Source organism: Sceloporus undulatus, chromosome 6 (genome assembly GCF_019175285.1).
Source record: "Sceloporus undulatus isolate JIND9_A2432 ecotype Alabama chromosome 6, SceUnd_v1.1, whole genome shotgun sequence".
Classification (NCBI taxonomy): domain Eukaryota; kingdom Metazoa; phylum Chordata; class Lepidosauria; order Squamata; family Phrynosomatidae; genus Sceloporus; species Sceloporus undulatus.
In genome coordinates, this window is record NC_056527.1 from 44,016,428 (window position 1) to 44,037,108 (window position 20,681).

A 20,681-nucleotide genomic window follows, 5' to 3' on the forward strand; every position below is an offset into this window, starting at 1 on the left:
ATGATTTGAACCAAACTTTGCATGACACCTGTGTCCTTTCTTCTTGAGGATGACAGCATATGGATGAAGTAGGTTTCCTGCCCACTGGTACACTTGAGAAAAATTCTTCTCCCACCAAAGAGAGCCATGCGGCTCAGGTTTCAATTCTTTAGGTGAATCCGCACTACAGAAATAATCCAGTTGACACCACTTTAACTGCTATGGCTCAGTGCTATAGAATTCTGGAAATTGTCATTTGTGGTTGCACCAGAGCTGGTAGCCAAACCTTGTTTACTTTGAGGGATTCCTCTTTCCTGTTGAAATTGTCCATTGAAATCCACAAACATCTGGACAATTTCAACAGGAAAGAGGAATCCCTCAAAGTAAACAAGGTTTGGCTACCAGTCCTGAAAGATAGCAAGATAAAGACAAATGCAAATGAGAAATCTCCCAGGGTCAGGGGTTTCCCAGCAGACAATGAGCACTAATCAAGCAGACATTAGTCCTCTTGTGCAGACCCTCACACCCTGAGGACTGCCATTAGCAACCAACAATACACATGCAAATCACTCCTGCCTTTCCAGGTCACACAATATATATAGCTAAGTCCTTTCCAGGCAAACATTCTCTAAGATGCCAGCCACAGATGCTGGTGAAACGTCAGGAAGAAACTGCCAGAACATGGCCACATAGCCTGAAAAACCCACAAAAACCCATTTCCTAGTATTATTGTCTTTTCTAATGAGTTATGCCTTCTCATAATGTGTCCAAATACAACATCCTCAGTTTGATAATCTTGGCTTACAGGAAGATTTCAGGCTTGATCTGTTCAAGGGCCCGTTTGTTTGTCTATTTTGCTGACTACACTATTCTTAGCACTCTTTTCCAGTACCACACCTCAAAAGAATTTATTTTCTTCTTGACTGCTTTCTTTACTGCCCAGCTCTCCCATCCATAAAAGGGTGCCAAAGAACAAAATCTTGGTCTACTCTATTACACTATGGTATAAAATTGTAAGGAAAAGAGAGGATCTCAGTCTTCCACCTCTGTAGTAATATCTCAAACAGCCCTTGAGGAATATTTCTTGAATCATGCTTTCTACATTATTATCTACACCATACCTACTTAGACTTGTTGGTGGGAAATTGATAAATTATAAGATCTAATTCATTACAGTACTGCTTAATTCACTCCACTGTAGCAGATTGCATTACATTGGATAACCATGATTGTAGAGCAGACTATTTTTTGTAAATGTGACCTTTAGTTTTGTAAAGGTCGTATATGACATTTTGTTTATCATGGTTTGATGTTTAGAGAAACTGGCATTCATCTACTAATATTAGTAGAAATTATACAGTCATGTATTTAAGTTCAACTGACATGATTATTTTGGTAACAAATATGAAAACACTTTATTTTGTGGTAAATATTGTGAAAACAGCAGGTGTTTTGAGGATACATGACTTCTACTAGAAAATTGATAATGTTTTCCTAATAGAGGAATGTGTTCCAGAGCAAAATAGCACAAATGAATCTATTTTTAGTTGGTTAATTAATGCATGTTTTCGTTTAAACTAATTTTTATTGTACTTCTGAGATACTGAGGAAGAATTGTGAACATTAACCTTTCAAAATAATTCAGTATACAAAGCATATCATTGGTGTGTAAGGTCCACTGTACAATAATATATCAAAATTATGTCATTCCCTGAAAGGTCACTAGAGTCACTTATCAAAATATCATCAGTGATGATTTGTGTTTGATAGCATTTCAAACCCTTAAATGAATAATGAATTGAGGTGGAAATTAGCTATTGATAGTGTCATCCCTTGATCTTATCTATAAACTAGATAAGATTAAAGTGTGCAATTTGCCTTGTTTATTCCTAATGAATTCTTTTGTACACTGTTATTGAGATCAGAAATATATCATCAGCAGTTGCACAGATAAGTTAGCCATTTGCAGCACAGCTGAAAGACAGCTTGCATGAGCTGTCAAAAAACAGTATATGCCAGGGGCTAAAATGGTAGTATGAGTATGGACTTCAGTAGATAAGAAACAAAGGAATTATTAACATGTTTACAGTTGTAGTAGGCCAGTTTTGTTTGCTTGATATGTTAACCCAACACATTTTAGCTATTATGTCCTTTATTGTCCCAAGCAATCCAGTCTTTCTTTAGAAAGATTTTCAAATGTTACAGTCTACATTTGCTAATTTATTTCTTTTTCAATTATAGCTATTAGTCTTAGTCAAAATCAATAACACAAAAAGAAAACGTTTCTCTTTTTCATAAAAGAGGATTTTCATCATCATGTTGACTCAGACATAAATTATTATTATTAAGGAATTATTAAGAGCTTGAAAATGTTATTATAAACTAGGATTGTGTAGCTCTAGATGGAAGTTTAGAAGCATGGGTGTTCTCATTTGTGTATAGCTGATGTAGTGCTGATGTATGATATTCAGCAATATCCCTAATGAATTTTGTATAAGAATTCAACTGTTCTTTATGGTTGATATTTCAAGTTTTAATTTATTCTTTTCCACCAGAGAACTTGCTGAACTGGCAAATCATTTTGGGGCTGATGACACAAGCTTTAGAACTGTTCTGTGTTCATGGGCATTATTGGAATTATTGTATTCTGTTCAAATTGTTTTTAAAAAATCAGCCACACATGCAGTTCGGCACTTTCATTAAACATGGCATAAAACCCTTTTTCTGATTAAAGACTTCATGGCTGCATGTTATTTAAATAAACTAGTCATTTTACAGAATTTAGATTTGCAAAATCAAACACAGACCGATGAACTGAATCATCACTTTGCAAAACGAATCAAAGATATGAACTTCAGTCATATTTTTATTTTAACTTGTGCCTTAATCATTCTTGTGTGTATCACACATAAAAGATGCTAAATGGTTCTTCTCATCCTCATTATGCCACTGTTATTTTAACGGTCTGTTAAAATTTTAGGGATGTTTAAGATTTAATAACTGATTTGGAAGATGAAAGGACATCCAGATTTAGTTGCAAGATTAAACCAAGTATTTTGTAGAGATATTTCTGATATAAGTTATTATCTACCTTTTGAGTAAATTTAGTGTTTGGTAGGTCCATGGTTCTACAGGAAGGGGTTGATTTCCAACATCCAGTTGTGATTAGATACTTAGAGCAGACCCACTGAAATTAATGGGATTTTAGTTAGTCATAATTAATTAAATGATTTCAGAAAATACACTCTAAATGCAATCCAGTCAGCATGGTGTGGTGGCTTGTGTGCTGGAGATGGGATCTTGAGAGACCAGAGTTTGAATCCCCTTCAATCATGGAAACCCAGCAGGTGGACTTTGGCAAGTTGCACTTTATCAACCTCAGAGGAAGATACTACCAAACCTTCTCTGAATAAATCTTGTCAAGAAAGCCCTATGATATATAGTTATCATAAGTCAGAGTTGACTTGAAGGCACATAACAACCATAAACTCTAGAATATGGATCCAGTCATGTATGATTGACTACCATTGCTACCTAAGAAAATAATAATTTGTGTGCCTTAGGTTAAGAAGATAAGCTTATTAAATGAAAACAGCATTTTCAAAGATGCCACTAAATCAATCCATACATTGCAAGTTTTTCTGCTGAAAGCCAAAGAATGGACAGTTCCAAAACATACTTTCCAAAGTTACAAGCAGTCTTGTTATACTTACAGCAATTATCATTTGTTGCTAATGCTAATTTGATGGGATTACAATGAGCCCAGTGCTAATGGCTGCTTAAATTGAAATCATAAATCTAGTGAAGCAGAGGTAATGGTTATAAGTGCAGCTTTTCACTGTGACTAATATTTTCCCTGAGTCCTGGTTCCACTTAATTGTCAAAGGTGGCCTAAATCTGATATGTTGAAGCACAACAGTTGCTTTAGAAATTTCTTTTAAATTGTTATGACAGCTACATTACTAAATGTACTGCATGTCAACAAAGTGAGACAAATCATACATTAAAAGGATACATCATTATCATGGCTAGTTCACTAGGATAGTGCTTGGCTGGGAAGTGACTGTTTCTGGAACAATAGGAGACGGGAACACAATTATTATTTCCTTCCAAGGGAGGCAACTTCCTCCTCCTAGCATACCTGTTTCCTGCCTCTGATCAAGAGGTTTTGAGTCTTTTTCAAACTGACTACTTGACAGTAATAAAGCAAAGAGTGAGGATAAGCCTTTTCTATTCTTCCTATACCATTCTTAACCACAGTTAGGCAATGTTGGGGAAAATTTAGGCTCTTCCAAAGCTAGTACAAACACTAGAACAGACTCTTTTATGGTACTCTGTCCCATTACCTTAGGTTATGGAGATATTTGTTTTAAATTGTTATGACAGCAACACAACTAAACGTACTGCCTATCAACAAATTGAAACAAACCATGCATTAAAGGGATACAACATTATCATCATTATTTATTATTATTAACCTTTATTTATAAAGCGCTGTAAATTTACACAGCACTGTACATACAATCTTTTTAATTAGACGGTTCCATGGTTATCATGGTTATTTAACGGTGATGCTAACGGAGCACACCAAGGAATTCCAAAAGAAAATCAGCATGTGCTTTATAGAATAACAAAGACTTTGATACATAGATCATGAAAGGCTATGGAATGCCATTAAAGACATGGGAGTGCCAACACATCTGATACTCCTGATAAGAAATCTGTACTTAGGACAAGACGCCACTGTCAGAACAGAACACAGAGAAACAGAATGGTTCCCAATAGGCAAAGTGGTCACACAAGGCTGCATCTTATCATCTCACCTGTTCAACTTATATCCAGAACATATTGTAAGGAAAGCCAGCTTGAGGGAGACAGAAGGAGGAGGAGTGAAAATAAGAGAAAGGAATATCAATAATTTAAGATATGTAGACAACACCATAATACTAACAGAAAACCTTCTGGACCTGGAACAACTATTAAGGAAGATCAAGGAAGAAAGCAGTCCTGAAGAAAACTCAACAAATGCAAATGAGAAATCTCCCAGAGTCAGGGGATTCCCCAGCAGACAATGAGCACTAATCAAGCAGACACTCATCCTCTTTTGCATACCCTCCTACCCTGAGGCCTGCCATTAGCAACAGAACAATACACATGCAATTACTCCTGCATTTCCAGATCACACAGTATATATACCCAACTCCTTTCCAAACAAGGATTCTCTGAAGATGCCAACCACAGATGCTGGCGAAACGATAGGAAGAAACTCTTCTCGAACATGGCCATATAGCCTGAAAAACCCACAAAAAACTATGAATGGGATATCATTATTATGCACAGGAACAACCACTGTCACATTTAAGTAGGCCAGTTATGCTTCTGTATTACCCCTTGGCTCTCAATATGCTAGTTACTAGATTGTCATATTTTATTTTTTATTTAATTTCTGGAAAATGCTAAAATATTATTTATTTTGCGTTGACTTTATATGGCTTACCTTACAGTCCTTATAGTCCTGTGAACAGCCCTATGGACTAAGCCCTATTGAACTAAGTAGGACTTAATTTTAAGTTGAGCAAGCTTAAGATAGCATTGTTGATTAATAAAAAGCATATAGACTATAATCACTAATTAAAATTGTTGATAATTTTATGCTCTGCAAAAGCTTCTCTTTGCAAATTTCCATGTTCTTGCATGAGGAAATGAACATGCATTTGGGGATAGGGTGATAACTATAATTTTTCAGAATTAATATGGAAGATTGGCTGGTTGACACATTTTTTTCACTATGTGTTTTGTATGTTGGCAAGAGATTTAAAAATGAAATAGAAGCTGCTTAAGTAATATTAATTATTATGCAAGAAAAGCATTCCCAGAAAGATAATTAGCAAACTCTGGAATTAGGACATGCCTTAGAGACATCTTACAAAATTACTATATCTCTCCAAGAAAATGTATTAGGCTTTAGCGTAAGCTAAAAATGGTAAAATTTGTGAATCAGTAAAAAGGAAATTGCTTTGGGGGGGGGGGATGTTAATACCAAGTTCTAATTTTCCTTCTCATTTAATTTCTGGGTTGCAGAGTGATTGATAGTGAACTTATACAACTAGCAAACCAGTTACTACAATAACAGGAAAACGGTGGACCAAAAGAAGCCCCAAATAATCATTCGACTAGCACAAAGCCTCTATTGCTGGAACCTTGTGTGCCAAATTAGTAGTTTTATTCTGTTCTGTAAAGTATTACATAAATGTATTGTGATTTCATATAGCTTGATTTTGGAAGTGCTAGCAGAACACCACGGGTTAAACTTTTCACATCACGGTAACATAAAATGATGATTTATGTTGAGTGACTTTAGTTCTTTTAACAAAAAAATTGCTTGATGCAAAAATTGCTTGATTTCATATATGAGTGTAGAGTAAACAAGAACTATGTTTTTTAATCTTGGTTTCCAAACATAATTGTTTCCCCACAAAACATTTTATTATTTCACAGAATACTTTTGTAAATGTAAATTTGTGATTTTTAGGGAGGCCCATTTTATTCACTGATTTGTTTGTAGAACACATGATTTTTAAAAAGACATCCCAAACCTAATATATTAAAATAAAATCATTGCAGTTTCAGCCTTTGTGATTTTATCAAACGCCCACAGACACCCACACAATGTATGATCACTTCATGTAGTAAGCAATCAAACATACTTAAAAATCTTTTCACATTTTCTTCTTAGAGGCTAGTCAATACCAGTTGCCACAAAGGTTTTATACTTGCATAACATTTCCCTGTTTATTTGGGAAGCAAATGTGTTTTGTGTAACTAGGGTCTTGTTGTTGTTGTTAGCTGCCTTTGAATTGATCTCATCTCATGGCAACCCTGTGAATGAGATGTCTCCAAGTCCCCCAATTCTTTCCCTCTTTGCTCAGGTCCTGCAAGGTCAGGCCCATGGTCTCCCTAACTGAGTCTATCAATCTGCCATGTGGTCTTCCTCTCTTTCTACTTCCATCTACCTTCCCCAAAATCATTGCCCCCCAAAATCATTGCCTTTTCTAATGAGTCATGCCTTCTCATTATGTGGCCAAAGTATTACAGATTCAATTTAGTCATCTTGGCTTCCAGGACGAGTTCTGGCATGATCTGTTCTAGGACCCATTTGTTTGTCTTTTTAGCTGTCCATGGTATCCTCAACATTCTTCTCCAGCGCTACATCTCAAATTAATTTTCTTCCTAACTGCTTTCTTCACAGTCCAGCTTTCACAACCGTACATGGTAATACAGAATACAATGACTTGAACTGTTCTTAGTATTCAGCTGTATATCTTTACACTTTAGCATTTTGGCTAGTTCTTTCATAGCTTCCCTTCCCATTCCTAATCTTCTTCTGATTTCTTGACTGCAGTCTCTGTTCTGATCAATGTTAGATCTTTAACTAGTTTGATTTCCTTGTCAACTAGGTTGAATATGTAAAATGTCTGTGGTCATAATTTTTGTTTTCTTTAATTTTAACATTAGGACTGTCTTTGCACTTTCTTCTTTAACTTTATAGTGATTGTTCCAAGGCTGTGATGTTTTCTGCTAGCAGTAAAAGAAGCAAAATATTCCTTCAAAAATATGTGTGTGTGTGTGTACCTTCAAGTTGTGGCAACCCCCTGAATTTCATAAGGTTTTCCTTCTTCTCTGCAATATAGCTTATAGCACCTGATATTCCTCGGCAGGCTGCCACCCAAGTACTAACCAGAGTTGCCCTGCTTAGCTTCCAAGATCAGACGGGATGTGGTGTCTTTAGGATATTTAGACCACTTCCTCCCAAAGTTACTTATTAATTAATCTCACATTTATGTGATAAAATGGCACTAAAGACCCTAACAGTAAGAAAACTCAAAATAAACTTAATTAAAACATGCACACAGAATAAAAGCTCAAATAAAAAGACATACATAAAAAATAAAAACAGCACCTAACCATTTAGCCCTCTTCCTTTCAACAGTAACCCAGCATGAATGCCAAAGGCCTGTTTGCATAAAAAGGTCTTTGCCTGCCAGTGGAAGGACAGCAGAGGAGAAGGCAGATTAGTTTCTTGGAAGAGAGTTTACATTTTGATGCCAAAAATCTTCTGTATTTCATTCCAGTTCACTAATATTCTGCACTGCTACTTTGGTGCACTTTTTAAAAAAACCTAATAACCATGTATTCACAGAGCATGACTGATTTTACTGGATGCCAGTGTTGATCTTCATAGGAAGAAGATGTATTTCCAAAAAAACCAGTGCCCAAACAGTGCATGATGAAGGTTGAAAATAAGTTTATTATTGAGTGTTCTTTCTGCCAGCTGAACACAGTAAATGGGGTCAGGGGTGTTTAGGAAATCACTGGTTGAGTGTGACTTATGGGAAAAGGTAAGAGGCATTCCTGCTGGGAACATATTTTCTCCCAGAAACAGGTAGGGTGAATTTAAAAAACAACAACCCAGGTTTTTGCTTTTCAGTAAGTATATTTTCCTTGGTCCAAGTTCTATTTCAGATTAGCTTTTCCTCCTAATCCTTCTACAGAGTTTGGGAAAGTTATCCTTTTAGACCACATCTCTCAGAATCTGCCAAGCGGCCTGGCAGATTCTGAATGCTGTACTCCCAAACTGTACGTTTTCCAAGCTCTGGTATTATTATTATTATTTATTAGTAGTAGTAGTAAGTAGTAAGGTAACTAGTTAATAGAGTATTTCAAAAAGATTGATATAATTGATATTCTACTGTATATGCTTAAGGGGGGGAGGGATAAAGTGTTTTTAATTGTTATATTTTATATTTTACTGTTGTCAACCGCCCGGATTGGTTTGCCATAGGGCGGTATATAAATAAATATTATTATTATTATTATTATTATTATTATTATTATTAGTCTAAAAAGTTTAGTCAAAAAATTGACCCAAAAATCCCAAGTCAATTTATCCACAAGTCAATATAAGTACTGTATTTTATATATAAAAAGAACCATCCCCTAGTGAAAGTAAAGAATATTATCTGTCCTGGAAGCAGTGACCCCCTTCTGTTCTCTAAGTACTGTTTTCCTTTGCTTCATCCTTTAGAGCCTTTGTTACATGCCTCTAAGGTTTACCCTCAACTTATCCATGGGTCAGATCAAAATCCATAAATTTTGACCCCAAAAACCTGCCCTCGACTTATACATCAGGTCAGCTTATGGTCAAGCATATACTGTATTTCAAACTCCATGTATTTAACAATTGTTGTCCCATTTTCTGCCCCAGTTTTCCCCCTCTTGTCTGTTTGTGTATATATACAAGTACTGCTTTGTGATATACACAAATAATACACAAATACAGTTCTGGTGAACTTAAGTGAAAAGAAACAGAACTGAATGGGGGAAAGTGTCATAAGGAGTTATCCTATGCTTCCTGAGTGAATGTCCAATTGACTATAGGGTACTTCAGGTTCCCTGCCCTCTCCACAAACCCAAGCTGCTCCAGTGTGGAGCTACAAAGCTACATGACTGGTCCAGTAGGGATGGGACTCAGAATGTACAATTTCCAGGGGATCAGGGAAGTCATGGATCCACAGGAACTCCTTACTTCTATTTCCCATGACATAACTAAAACAAGGTATGTACTGTGAACTGTACCACTTCTGAATTTGGCATCACTGATTTCATTCCCATGATTGTGACTGAGATGGAAATGAATAGAGAAAATTCCATAAAAGGGGGAATTCTGCTCTACCCACCATGAATATTTAGGGTTTGGGCGATTGTGTTGTGGACTGCTCTGGGCCTGACCTAGAGGCACAGTCAGAGGACTCAGACTCTAAAGAAATGGGGGAGGCTGAGACAGAGGCAGATCTGGGGTTGCCTGGATCAGCAGTCCCAGAGCAGGCTTAGGAAGCTGCAAAGGGAGAAACAGACTCTATGGACTCTAGGCTGCAGGTACTAGGACCTGTGGAGAGAAGGCAAGTCAAGGAGTCCTTGAGGAGGTCTTCCAGGCTAGAAGCCAAGAGAAGAGCTAATAGATTTCAGCTGAGAGAAGAAGAGGCCTTTTAAAAGACCTCCAACTGCAGAGATTTTTTTGCAGCCAACAACGAGTTTTGCAGCCTTGTTGTTCCTGTATTCCTTGCTCTTGGATCCAAGTTATTTAGGACTTGCCTTGTGACTATGCTCTTGCGTCTGCCCTTTGTTGTGACTGACTGACTGACTGGTATTATATGACCTTGGACTGGACTCTGGACTCAGACCATGGCTTCCTTGGGCCCAGTCTGTTTTAATAGTAGTTTTGCCTTTGACCTACTGCAGTATGATTTCTATTTTATCTCAATATACATTTCCCCTTCCTGTTAGTAGACATTTAGCAACCAAGCATTTCCTTTCTTCAGAACCTCATGGTTTGTTCCTCAGTTACCACATCTGTTATTTTCTCTGGTTATTTCACCCTGCCTGAATTCCTCCACTAAGTGCTTCTTTTTCCAAATTTCTGTGATACTAGTTCTTCCTCTGCTACCGGACAGATGGGTTTCTAGCTGTAGAATAGAAGGGGTTAATTTGTCTTAGTGACCTTGTTAGATACTTTTTGCATTAGCTTTGCAGTTTTGAATTGGGGGGGGGGATACAGGCTGTGAATGGATTGAAGTGAATTTCAGCCTAGCCACTGGTAGAATTGGGCCCCTAAACAAGTAATTCTACCCAGACTATTCCTAGCTGATAGTCCAGTTCCTCATAGCTGCCTATGGGAACTTGGGCTGGGGTGTACCACCTCTCCAAAGGAAACAAAGGGGCTTTCTATATTGCCCTTTGGGACGTCCGGAGGACGTCCCATTTTTAAAAAGGGGCGTCTCTTATAGACGCCCCTGGGCCTAGGACGGACTCCGTCCGTACAAGATGGCGCCGGCCCTTCTACAAGGCCGGCGCCATCTTTGCGTATCGGACGCTGAGCGTCCGTACGCGTCGCGTCACTTGTGACGTAGCGAGTGCGCCCCTGGCGCCTCGCTACGTCGCAAATGCGACGGAAAAAGAAGCTCCATTTTGGAGCTTCTTTTTCAGTCCGCAGGGGAGCTGCGCCGTATGGAGGCTCCGCCTCCGCCACGGACTAGCCGCCGGCGGCGGTCTGTACCCCGCCAAAGAAAATCAAAATGTACAGGCATGACCTGTTCCCCTCACCAGCTATGAGAACTGTGCAAACAGGTTGCTAAAAGAAAAATCATACTCTTCCAATCCATCTCAATTTTTATGTCTTTATCCAGCTTTAAACTGACAACCTAATGGGAAAAAATGTATCTAACAAGTGCACTAAAACAAATTAATCCTTCCTATACCACTAGACAGCTTCCTGTACCACTAGACAGCTCACTAAACTTCTTAAGATGGCTCAGCATAGTTCACTTACTCAAAAAGCATCAGTCCAGCAGGGCCTTCCTGAGAAAATGTGGTCCCGTGTGCATCTATGCCAGAGCAGTTAAAGCAGTCTCAGACTGGATTATTTCTGCAGTGTGTTTAGAACATTCTGTTTTCACATTTCTTAGCTATATGCAGGGCCAAAAGAAACCAGTAGGAACACAATGTTACTAGGTCTGTAGGCCGCTTTAGCTGTTAACACTGTGCTTTTATTTTCCCTCTACAGTTATGAATTACAATCTTCTTGCTTTTGTACTCTAATGAGATGTTGCTTGGCTTTTCCAAGGATATTTCAAGAATGTTCTTCTGATAATTTTTTTCTTTACAGGGAGCTTGAATAGATCTTCAAATAATTGTTGGACACATATTAGCAATCAAATAAGCTTAGAATAACACCTGCATGCTCTGAACAAGCTCTTTAAACAGTCTTCAGATTTAATGGCAGCACACTCAATGCCAATTTGAGATAGTAAAGTGTATGTATACATGAGAGAGCCTAATGCAAACAAAGGATTAAAGCATTCCCCCTTTTTAATGTATTGTGTTAATACTCGTGATAAGACTGGGATAGTAAACATCAGTAATTGGTAACTGCTTCAGTACACAGTAAAGAGCAAACAATTCAGTATTGATTTAACTTCTGGAAATTAATCACTTTTCATTGCAAATGCCATTTGTTTACTGATCCAAAACAGTCTGGAGTGGATATGAAATAATAAAGAGATTTATTTAAAACTATGTACTTTTTGTTCACTTGTTATAACTTCTTTGTAACATTCACTTACACCAGAGTGAGCAATTTATGCCCACCCCAAGATGTTGATGGGTTGCAATTCCCGCCACCCTTTTACTAATCGTTAAACAGACTAGGGCTGATGAACACTGCAGTCCAAGAAATCTGAAGGACTACAGCAGAGGTCGGCAACCTCCGGCCCGCGGGCTGGATGCGGCCCGCGGAGGCCTGCTGCCTGGCCCCTGGCTGCTGTTGCCGCCGCCGCCACCACCCATCACGGATTTTCGCTGCTCTGGGCGCCGCCATTTTGGGCGGCAAAATGGCGGTGAAGCGAGACTTCACCGCCATTTTGGGCAAAAAATGGTGACGCCAATAGCGGCCTCTGGGGCTATGGGCACCACCATTTTTTTGCCCAAAATGGCGGCGAAGTCTCGCGCGACTTTGCCGCCCAGAGTGGCGAAAAGCCGCGATGGGCGGTGGCGGCGGCGGCGGCGGGCCTCTAGGAGGCCCGCTGCTGTCTCTGGGGCCTTCCAGGAGGGCTCCGAGGGCGGCAGGGGGCCTCTGGGGGGCCCTTTGTTGTCTCTGGGACCCTCCAGGAGGGCTCCGAGGATGGCAGGGGGCCTCTGGGGGGTCCTTTGCCATCGCTGGGGCCCGCCAGGAGGGCTCCGACGGCGGCAGGGGGCCTCTGGGAGGTCCGGTGCCATCGCTGGGGCCCACCAGCTTTTTTGCCGGTCTCTGACGGGGCCTGGGGCCCCGTCAGGGGCCAGCAAAGATGGGGAGGCCTGGTCCCCGAAGGGTGGAAGCTCCGCCCCCGGCATGTGGCCCCGCCCCTGGAGGGTGGAAGCTCCACTCCCGGCACATGGCCCTGCCCCGGAGGGTGGAAGCTCCACCCCCGGCATGTGGCCCCGCCCCGGAGGATTGAAGCTCCACCCCTGGCTTCGGCCCCCCAGTCGCCTGAGGGACAGCAACCCGGCCCCCCGGCTCAAAAAGGTTGCCTACCCCTGGACTACAGAGTTGCATGCTCCTCCTCCTCCTGTACACACACAGCCTGTTTTCTAATGCTAAATATCAGAAAGTGAAGGGAAAAAGTATCTCCAAACATACAGATAGTTGATAGGTGTGTGGTAGTGAGCTATAGGCAAGTATTTAAAAAAGCAAATATTAGGGGTTGTTGTTATTGTTGTTGTGCGCCTTCAAGTTGTTATCTTGCATTCTTTGTTTTCTGGAGCTGAGAGTGTGTGTTTAGTGGGTTTCCTTGGCTGAGTGGGGAATCAAACCTTGATCTCCAGAGTTGAAGTCCAGCACCCAAACCACAACTTACGACTATAACCAGTGTTATTCTGAGAATAGATCTACTGAAACTTGTGGATCTGAAACTGTGAACAAAACATTTCGTGCGCTTCAGTGATTCTACTCTTGATAGGACTAACATTTTATTTCACCCTTAATCATATTAGAGCAGATGCAGTGGGCTGAAATCCACAAAATATTGTTCTTAATTTACATCAATTCATCTTTAGATGAAAAAATAGAGGGCATGCTTAAAATTGCAGATGGCACCAAATTAGAACAGCTAATACCCCCTGAGGACAGGATCAAAATTCAAAATGACCTTAATAGATTAGAAAGCTGGGCCAAAGCTAACAAAATGCATTTCAGCACAGAGAAATGTATTGTACTGCACATGGGGGGAGGGGAAATGAAATGCATAGATATAGGATGGGGGACACCTGGCTTAAGGAGGCTATGTGTAATAGGGATCTAAGAGTCCCAGTAGACAACAAGTTGAACATGAATCAACAGTGTGCTACAGCAGCTAAAAAGGCCAATGCAATTCTAGGCTGCATCAATACAAGTATAGTGTCTAGATCAGGGGTTCCCAACCTGGGGTGCGACCCTTTCTCGGGGGTCACCAGGTTGGGAATCCCCTTGCCTCCCCCTCCCCTTCTCCCCGCGGGTGCCAGCTGGAGCAGGCACCGTGTGGGGAAAAGGGGAAGGGGCTCCCTCCTTTTCCTTCCCCCTGCGAGTGCCCGCGCAGGAGCAGCCACCCGCGTGGAGGAAGGGATGGTGGAGGCCTCCTTCTCCCTTCCTTCCCACGGGTGCAGCCACCCAAGAGGAGGAAGGGACGGGGGGCCCCGCCTCTTCCTCTTCTCCCCGGGGCTGCCAGGCAACCACGGGGAGAAGGGGATGGGACTACAAACCCCAGTGGGCTTTGCAGCCAGATGTCCTGCCCCTTTTCCCTCGGCGACCTCCCTAATTGGTTGGGAGGCTGGGAAGGGGCGGGACTTCCAGCCACAAAGCCTGCTGGGGATTGTAGGCAGCTGAAAGTCCTGCGCCTTCCTGGCCTCCCAACCGATCAGGGAGGCCGCGGGCGGGACTTTCGTCCCCAATGAGGGTCACAGCCCAACAAAGGTTGGGAACCACTGGTCTAGATCAAGGGAAGTAATAGTACCACTCTATTCTGCCTTGCTCAGGCCTCATCTAGAATACTGTATCCAGTTCTGGGCACCACAATTCAAAAAGGATGTTGACAAATTGGAGGATGTGCAGAGGAGGGCGACTAAATGGTCAAGAGTCTGGAAACCATGCCTTATGAGGAAAGACTTAGGAAGCTGAGTTTCCAGACCTTACACCATTTTGGTCACCTTCTCTGGACACGCTCCAACTTGTCAACATCCTTTTTGAACTGTGGTGCCCAAAACTGGACGCAATAGTCTAGGTGAGGGCCTGACCAAAGCAGAATAGAGTGGTACTATTATTTCCCTCGATCTAAATACTATATTTCCATTGATGCAGCCTAGAATCGCATTGGCTTTTAAAACTGCCCCATCAAACTGCTGACTCATGTTCAACTTGTGGTTTACTAGGATCTTAGATCCCTTTCACATGTACTGTTGTACATATCTATACATTTCATTTTTTTCATCTTAAGTGTAGTACCTTACATCTCTCCCTATTGAAATTCATTTTGTTAGTTTTGGTTTTTCAGGACTGCTGGCCAAACTTTGTTAAGGATTTCTTCTTTCCTGTTGAAGTTGTCCAGGTGAAACTCACAAATACCTGGACAACTTCAGCGGGAAAGAAGAAACCCTTAAAGTAAACAAAGGCCCCATACAGACACTCCAAAATAAAGCTGCTTCAAGTCACTTTGGAGCTGTGCTGTTTAAATGGTGCATGCGTACTAAGAGTCCGGAAGCCACGCCAAAGCCACAATCCAGTCCTAAGGACTGGAGCGCAGCTTTGGCGCAACTTCCAGATTCTTAGTACACAAGCATAATTTAAACAGCACAGCTCCAAAGTGACTTGAAGCAGCTTTATTTTGGCCTGTCTGTATGGGGCCAAAGTTTGGCTACCTGTCCTGAAAAACACCAAAATCAAGACTCAGCACAAGCAGATGAACAGCACCAAGGGTCAGAGGGGTTCCCAGCAGACAATGGATCACTAATTAAATAGACAGAAATCCTCCTTGCATATCCTCCCACCCTGAGGCCTGGCCATTCACCAATAGACCAGCACACAGATTAACATATAAATCATTTCCTCTCAACCAAGGGCCACACAGTATATATACCCCACTCACTTCCATGCCTCCATTATCTGAAGATTCCAGACACAGATGCAGGTGAAACACCAGGAATAAACTCTTCCAGAACACGGCCACATAGCCCAAAAAACCCACAAAAAGCTATGGATGCCAGCTGTGAAAGCCTTCAACTTAACAATTTTAATACTGTTTCATCTAATATTGAATGTGCATTTAGTTGGAAAGACTAGCTCCTGAAACCTTAAGGAAATTGTATGTGGCTATCATACTGAAATTAGACTGCAAATGAAAATGTGGTCCATGCAGTAAAACTATATTAGGAAATAAACCTTTTTATCTCTGCAGTGTGTCTTTACATACATATTATCCCCAGGATTATCTAATTACTGTGATCAAGGCTGATGTTAATAAGGTAATTTAATAAGTGTCTAACACCATACTCATGGGCATTAGAAAAAAGTCAATCCTGGCCTATTTGCAAGGGTAGAGGCAAAAAAGAGGATTAAGTGGCAGTGAAACAGCTTATTTGTACAGTATAACACTGCTTAGTATATACTTCATTTGTATAATTTGTATACACTACATTTGTGTAACACTATTAAAGAAACACTGTTATGACACATGATGATACTAAGAAATAAGAAATTCTATGGCAGAGTAAGCTAGTGTACTAGTGATTATTTTGAGAATATATGGTTAGATGACTGTACAGTGAAGTAGATGGCAAATGCAAATCAATCTGTAAATTGCCAGAGTTTGTCAACCTCATTTATGTAGTTTAATCTTTAAAAGGTATACTCTAGTTCATCTTATTTTTCATAAAATAACCTGTGCATCCAGGTGTATCTATAATTCACATGTGTATGTAAGTGTATACTTGCTTTTTCATTTCCATTTGTAGTGTAGGGGAATTGAAAACAACACATTACTTTAATTAACTGTCACAGTTTTGTAGATTAATGATATAGTCAATTTGCTTGGTATATTTATCATTGCAATGGTATACTTTTAACAGAAGCAGCCTGTGAGATCAAAGTAAATGGCTGCCATTGCTGAAGAAACCAACCAGGTGCTCATTAGCAGTTGTTGAATGAGTAAATGGGACCAGGCACAGTAACCTGAGATATTCCTTCTCATAACCTGCAGCCTACCTTCCAAGTCCCAATTAGTATTCCCTTCAATGTGTATGTTTTGGGGTAAATGGTCAGGATGTGGTCATTTAGTCAATATTTACAGTAGGCAGTTGCGCTTCTCTATTGTGGTTTTGTTCTATTCCATGTGCATTCATCATGTCTTACAGAGAGAGAGAAAATAAGTCAGGGTTATTCGGCCTTTGTTCTGTCCTGATGCAATCTTAGTTGTCTTTAGGGAACATAGCACAATGCAATCCTTTATGTCTTGACAAGAGTTCTGTGTTACATGCAGACACTTGTTTTGTGAACACCTAATGGTGTGCCATGATTAAATACAGAGTTAGCAGAGTTAGCCAGAATCCAGTACACTTTTGTTCCTGTGGGGAGAAGGAAGAAGACGTTACATAGTCCTTCACTATGCGGAGAACTGGGGGCGGATAAGAATAATCCTATCACACCAGCAAACTCCACTGCTACTCCACAACACCAATCCTGTGCACAGTTGTCTGAACTCAGTGCTATCAATTTTGGAGTAAACATAAGTCATACAAAGAACCAATTACATTTAGCCAGAGGCGATGACATTTTTTCCCATTCAGTTCCATATTATTTTAGTCAGAAGCAACAGTAAACAGTTTCACTTGTGTTAAACAACTACATTATGAATGAAAAGCAATAACATTCCTTCTCAGGCTGAGTCTCAGCAAGCTTTCAAGTCTTTATAGAACATGCTTGTTAAAAACATTAATTAAACCTCTTTATTTGATTTATTCAATTGATTGATTGATTGATTTTCCTTTTTCTTTTTTCACTGTTCTAGATGCTGAAGAATATCAACCTCCAATATGGAAATCATACTGTGAGTATCAGAAATTTAAATTCAGGGAGAGGAGGACAGAGGACATAACTTGGGAGATAGCATGCCATATATTTTCCTTCCCCTATCCCCCCTTTTTTACTTTTTTTTTGTCTTTAGGAGGGGGGTGGTGGAAATCATTTTATACACACACACACACACACACTCATATAATTGATATGTACAATTTCCTCCATCCCCTCCTAAAGATGGTTTGATTTAAAATACTCAGTTATCTAGAGAACGTTTGAAATAAGCATCTAAAAATGGTTTAAAGAAGAGTCTGGTGAGACATCTGTAAAGCATTTTATACAGATATAGGGTTTCCCGCTTGGTACCATGAAATTAGACTATAGTTATAGCCCTATCAAAACCAACAAGGATTACTTTGGCGAAGTTGTAGATAGGGTTTCATTACATATGGATATTAGGCTTCCTTCTTTCTCTGTATTTTCTAATTTCTGAATTGGATAGGCTGACCTTCTGAACTCCTGCTACATAAATGAAAGTTTAATAGAACACAAAGGCCAGGAGCATGGGGACAAAACTAATAGCAAGATGCAGTACTAAATCTAAAATGTGGAAATGTGGGCAGAAAAAGCAATTTAATCCAGATCAGGGATTGGTTCTGGCATGATTCTCAGGACAATCCTTAAAAACTCATTTTACTGTTTCTTCCCAATACAACATTTGGAGGACATGCCATATATTTTATTTCTTTTTAGTACTAAAACATGAGAAAGGATGAATGGCTGACAATCTCATAGCTTTCTTTTCCATAAATGTGATTCATTTTATCATTTTTAGATTTGCAAAGGTAAACCTGCAGTGAATCACTTTGAAAAAAGCAGTACCTTTTTCTTGACTTTGATTGCAGATTTCAAATCATTTTTCAAGGCATTTCCCATTATTTGATTGCAGCTTTTATTTCTGGGAACTTGTTTTTTTACTAAAGGAATATTCAATAAGATATCAGTCATATTTTTACTACTGAAAAAGCATCCTATCTTCACCATCACAAAAAAGCTGGGTTTTGTGCTTTCAACATTTGAAGACAATGCATCTGCGCTTTGCTTTGCCAGTAGTACTGTCATTCTGCTCTTCTCAGTTTAGCCTTTCCACCATTGTCTGTCTGCCATGCTGTTTTGAAATTATTTGTGTACACAATATGTATACATTATGGAATTAACTTCCAAAGGCTGTTGATATTGCCACAATTTAGATCACTTTAAAGGGGGATTGGTCAAATAATGGAGGACAAGTTATTGGTGACTACTAGTTAGGTTGGGAGTCTCAAAGGCCACATAGAGCTGGGGCCACATAATTCCCACCCTAGATGAAGAACTTGCTTTCCAGCATGAACAGCAAATGCAGGGAGGAATGCTCCTCTAAACTTTCTTAAATCCCCAAACTGATCCCAGCTATAAGAACTGTAGTTTACAAAGGCATTAAATTATTTTTTAAGGGAAGAAAGTGGTAAGGTACAGTACAGAGTTCTTTGCACAGGAAGCTTCTCCTTTATCATTACTTGTTACATTTATATCCTTCGTCCTTCAGTCATGTCATACAATTACTGTATGCAATAGGTCAGCCTGAGAGAGTGGCTGGCCCGGAATTACCCAGTGCATTGTAGAACGTGCATCTATGAAGTCCACATTAAAGTTCAACCCTTTAATCACTAAATCATACTTTTTCTTTGTAAGGCAGATGGACCTAATAAAGCCAAGGTGCATCCATCTTTTTTGCATCCCTCCTTAGTTGCTTCTGCTTGAAAGTACGTTTCAGAGAAAGGGGCACAGTCTACATGGAATGACCTCAACTAACACAAGGCTTTAGGCAAAATTCAAGGGCATTATTAGTATTATTAATATTGTTCTGAACACTGGGGCAGGCATTTGTATATTTTGCAGCTTTGCTATTCCAGTCTGACTCCAAAATCTGTGTAACAAAACTCTTGGCTAAAGTTCAAGCTGCAGTCTGACTTCAAAATCTGGGTAACATAGCTCTTGACTAAAGTTCAATCTGCAGTCAAAGCTGCTGTCACTTCTACCTGCTTGTCATCTCACCTCCTTCATGATGACTATAGTCAAACGTCTATATGAGCAGCATGATGTATGCTTAAAGGCCACCTGTTGTCCTGTCAGAAGCTATGTGCATGTTCCTGTATGTACTTTTTCAGAAGCAGTTTTTGGGAAAAGAGAAATTAGAAGGGGTCAAGAGAAACTGTTTCTTTGTGAAATTCCCTACTAGAGTTGGAAATGAATGCTTGGTTTAGAACCCTACTAGGGTGTGAGAAGTCGTAACCTAGTAGAAGGGACATGTTTGTGTGTGTATGTTTTAAAAATCACATCTGGAATCTGCTACACATATCTGTGTATAAGGGTTTGTTTGCCCCTCAAGCTTAGTCAACCTGACTGTAGAATATAGAAACAATACACATGCCATGCTGATCAAATCAAACGTTTTGAGTTTCTCTCCACCTTGGATTCATAATTGGCTCAGTCTTTCTAGGCATTCTCAGATAACTCCATGAGAAAGTTCAGTTTCTTACTCAAACATCTGAAGTCTTTCTTTTGTTGCTCTTCCTACATCCCACACTTATCTTGAAACAAGGGTGGCAAGAAGAAACTCTGACAGAAAGAGCAGCTGCCAACAGTGTAGGCTTTATTCTTACATTCTCGGGATTCTGTGACCCACAGATGTTTCTGCGGTTCCTAAAACCAATAGAATCAGAAGACACTTAACACTTCGATTCCTAAGCTGCCTAGTTCTAGTAGAGGACCCTCCCAATTCAAGCCCTTCATACTCATCAAAAGGGATAATGTAGGTGGTGCCCTGTCTAGTCCATTATAAGATACAGCTGAACTTCTCAGGCAGATTAAATCTAGATCATAATTGGTGGGACCACTCTTCTGCTCACCATTTAAAATTTCCCCTGCCCAACCACATCATAAAGGTTGGTGCTACAACTACCTTTTGTGATATTTCCTTTCCCATTATGCTACAGTTGAACTTTGTGTATTTGCTTGCCAAGTCTTATGC

At 40.0% G+C, this 20,681-nt stretch overlaps 1 protein-coding gene across 3 annotated transcripts in view; it reads left to right on the forward strand.

The window, feature by feature from the left end:
• CHN2 (chimerin 2) overlaps positions 1–20,681 on the forward strand; it is a 187,639-nt gene that overhangs the window by 45,693 nt on the left and 121,265 nt on the right. For all 3 annotated transcript variants that reach the window (XM_042471514.1, XM_042471516.1, XM_042471515.1), the window contains exon 2: positions 17,604–17,642. In XM_042471514.1, the coding sequence (XP_042327448.1) occupies positions 17,604–17,642 (39 nt within the window). The remainder of the gene's footprint in view (positions 1–17,603; positions 17,643–20,681) is intronic.